We start from the raw sequence: 4,017 nt of genomic DNA, 5'->3' as shown, positions 1-4,017 counted from the left end.
TCATATTTTAAATTCTGTTCACTCATTGAGTCTCAGCCTACATAAATTAAAAATAAAATTACAAAACAATGTAACTTTTAGCACAACTTTCTGAAAAAGCTGCCCTTTAAAATTAAACATTTTAGGCCCCAACAATCACAAAAAAAAGCCTGAAATATCCTGGTAGGGCTGGTTTATTTTGTATTTTAGAAAACTCTCCAGCTCCCATAATCCTCAGCAAGTCTCCATAATTGTTTGTTCAAAATGTGCACTTCAAGACCCACTCACTRGATGAGTGAAATTATAAAAGCACTGAATAAATAAAAGCCCTTTTTGTTTTGTATAATCACAGACTGTCATTTCTTTAAAGTGCAGCGCTGCCTAATCTAAACGGCTTTTGCCCTTTGCATCCCCCTCCCTCTCCCACCAGTCTCATGGAACTGTTGGGGGAAACAGCTCCTGGAACAGACAGAGGACTGCAGCAAAGAGAGACGGGAGCGTGCTGCACTCACCTTGTCGGGATACTTCTGCACCAACTCCCGCACTTTGCTGGCGCTGCCGTGTGCCGCTTCGATGACCAGCCGGCTGGGATTGTCCTGCTCTGTCGACTGAGACAGCAGCTTCTCCAGCACCGAGATGACAGTACCTGAACAAAGGCGCAGGAGGAGGGGGGTGAAATGAGGAAACACAAAAATATAAGAGTTAGTTTTTTTCRATTCCACCTACAAAAGTCTTGCAGAGGGACTAAAAGTCAGCGCTGCACCAGCTGATGAATTTGTCAGAACTGAACACAGGAATGAGTCAAAATGTCCCTTCATGCAGTGAAGCTGACCACACACACACACATCATTTTGTCTTCCATCCATTGAGRTGAACACACACACAGAGCCTGACATGATTAAGAGTCCGCTGAGAACTTCTGACATGATGACAAATGTTTGCTGAGCTGCCAAAGCCTCTTGCTGTCAACATGCTGGATTGTGGCATGCTACAGGGACGAGCGCTCGACACCCTGCTCACACATTAATGGAGGGAAAAAGAAATGGAGGCCACTGATGGAACCGTAGCAGCCTGTATAGAAAAGCATGCAAAGCAGAGCCAGAGCTGAAAGGAATGCTGGAGAGGATGACAAAAATGAAAATTAAGATGGACAAGGTAAAGCTGGAGCTGCAGAGTTCGAGGTGAGCCCCCTGGTCCCGAAGGAGGCCTTACTTCCAGATTCGTTGGGGTTCTCGGCCGTCATGAGGTTAGCGTCTACCTCCGCGGGCTGGGCTGTGAGGCATGCTGGGTTGAACGTCCACGTCTGGCCTCCAAATGCAACCCGCAGGTCTCCATCCGCGTATACTTTCAACACCTTCCCGACCTGGCCGAGGACCTACAGAAGAAGAAGTTAGAGGGATCCACGATTAGTTGTAACATTAGACTTTATTTGATAAACATTTATTTTAACTGTAAAATAAAGACTAAAAATACTGCAGTCTGTTTAGTTTTTATAATTTTTAAAAATATATTTTAACACGGACGGAGCCATTTTATTTACACACAAAGCATTCTGGGTAAATGATGACGTGGATAGGGCGAGGGTGTTAGCGAGCTATATCCACCCTGAAGGTTAATCTTGGACAATATCTGATGATTGACTCTTTTAAATGAAACCAGAGAGCGTTGACAGAGAGAGAAGGTAGAAATGACTCAGACTGGAACTGAAAATATGGATGGAGGACAACAGAGCTGCTTCATGGAAGAAGAACCTCAGTTTAGCATGTTAGCTTTAGCACCGATGTTATATTACCTTATAGGTATTAGCTCGGTGTTAGAGCAACAAACTAACAAGCTAAACTGAGGTCCTCCATCCATATTTTCAGTTGCAGAATGAGACATTTTTGCGTTCCCCTCTCTGTCTGTAAGTTACCCCACAAGACAACATGTACTGCATAGACCTCTACTTGCCTATATGTAGGAAAAAATTATGTTAATTATACTACAACTTTGCATACAGGAGTCATGCTGTCTGTCCACTCTCCGTGGCCAGCCTGCAGTCTCTTCACCGTCTCCATCTCGTCCAGCACTCGCACAAGTTCACCAACTCCGAAAGTGTTCACCTGGCAGAGTGAAAAGTCAAACCTGAACTCATTCTGATGTTGGAATGGAAGTAAAAATAAAATCAGATGCTCAGCTGTGGTTCGTACCTTGGTGAGTGCTCCCGGGTGGAAAGTCCAGCGGATGTTGTTGCTGTATTGGACTCGGACGTCTCCTCGGTCCGTTATTCTGTGAACGGTCCCGATTCGACAAATGTACTGTGGACACAAAGAGGCCATTTCACCCTGGGTCTCCCCTGCAGTCTGTTGTTAGCCACTGCAGCAATGCTCTGTTCACATGCAGTCATCACTTCCTGTTGCTTCACATGCAAATATCTCAGCAACTGTTCATCTCAATACATTATCAAATTCATATTAATTAGAAAAATTAGATGTCACAGGCACTTTAACATTCCTTTAAACAGCTGTGACTATGACACTGATGTAAAAAACCAAGTAGGTTTGATAATTCTACATTCTTTAGCAAATCAAGCTGAAGTTGTCTTGAGTTTTTCTTTAGTTTGTATTAAAGTGCCTGTGACATGCCTTTCCTTCAAATACAAGTCAAAGAAAGTATCTTTATACTTAAGAAAATTGGCATAGTACACATGATTGTACCCATTTTGTCACATAACTGGCCAATTTTCTTTTGAATTTGGCTCAGTCAAACTGACACAGGAAGTGACATCAAAGGGGAACTCATTAATAAAATTAACTCTGGTCTTTATTTATTAAAACTAAATGATTTAACCTTTAACTCTTCTTTGTCTCTTTGATAGCGACTAAAAATAATGTAAAGAAACATCAGATTCTTCTCTACAGTCTTTTTTGTTAGCTTTTGTAACAATGCTCTGTTTACATGCAGACATTCCCCTTTGACATCACTTCCTGTTTCTTCATAAGCAAATATCTCAACAACCGTTCATCTCAGCGACGTGAAATTTGTTTTGCAACATGTTGTCAATATTATCTTTCCAAAAACGCATTCATGTTTATTACAAAAATTTGATGTCACAGGTACTTTAATATTGTCATGTCAAGTATAGGTTTTCATACCTCTGCCATTTTGGGGTTCCACCCTCCATGACCCTCCTGCATCTGTCGCAGGATGTCCACCTCCAGGAGACATTTGACCTTGTCGCCCTGCTGGAAAGAGTGGCCGTCAGCACTCTCCTGACGCTGCAGCTCTGCGTGCTCTCCTGAGTAAACAGGCATCAGTGTCAACAAAACGCCAACAACTTTTCAAAGCACATATTAACAACTTTAAAGAAGAATCATACGCCTTTTCTATCAACAAACATATACACTAGAGATGCACCATTTACTCGGCAAGTGACCAAAATCAGCCTCTTTTCTGCTTGATTTGCTCCAGCATTGGCAGGCACCCAAAAAAATTACTTTTTTTTCCAGGTCTGTGAATGTATCATAGATACAGGGGCAATTATTTTATTGAGGTCTTGCAAAAATAGAAGAAAAAACAATGTCTGTTTAGTTATCTAGTGACCTTTTATATTTCAAAACAAGTTTATACAGAAAACATAAAATACAATTAGAATTTATTGAAGGAAAAAATATCTTAAGCAATCTGAATGACCTTCAGCTACTATCACGCCAAGTTTTAGCTCATTTTGTACATTTTAAGCTATAGTTCAAGAGAAATTGATTAATAATATTTACAGCAAAGTGCGGTCCAGAAATGATAAAGAAGTGCCTCCTTACCAAGCTTAGGTAGGTGATCTTTGTAATAGAAGCCTCCTTGGCCGTCCAACACATATTTGAGGTCTACCTTGCCCTTGTGGCCCATTCGGTAGACATTGGTGGTGCCATTTGACCAGGTGACACTAGCTACGCTGCGACCAGACTCTGTGTCCCAGCCGCGAATGTCCACAACCTTCCCAACCTTACCCTCCCCACCTACACACACACACACACACACACACACACACACACACACACACAC

The 4,017-nt window shown here is 42.0% G+C and overlaps 1 protein-coding gene across 1 annotated transcript in view; it reads right to left on the bottom strand.

Annotated features, from left to right (window-relative positions):
- mib2 (MIB E3 ubiquitin protein ligase 2) overlaps positions 1 to 4,017 on the bottom strand; it is a gene marked incomplete at its 5' end in the record, with an annotated part of 39,333 nt that overhangs the window by 15,675 nt on the left and 19,641 nt on the right. Inside the window, 6 exon segments of the mRNA XM_014010369.1 lie at positions 492 to 625; positions 1,192 to 1,354; positions 1,977 to 2,081; positions 2,169 to 2,276; positions 3,114 to 3,256; positions 3,777 to 3,971. Of these exon segments, the coding sequence (XP_013865823.1) occupies positions 492 to 625; positions 1,192 to 1,354; positions 1,977 to 2,081; positions 2,169 to 2,276; positions 3,114 to 3,256; positions 3,777 to 3,971 (848 nt within the window).

This window comes from Austrofundulus limnaeus, unplaced genomic scaffold, assembly GCF_001266775.1.
Source record: "Austrofundulus limnaeus strain Quisiro unplaced genomic scaffold, Austrofundulus_limnaeus-1.0 Scaffold68, whole genome shotgun sequence".
Classification (NCBI taxonomy): domain Eukaryota; kingdom Metazoa; phylum Chordata; class Actinopteri; order Cyprinodontiformes; family Rivulidae; genus Austrofundulus; species Austrofundulus limnaeus.
The sequence above is the reverse complement of the archived record's forward strand: the minus strand, read 5'-3'. Positions and strand labels throughout refer to the sequence as shown.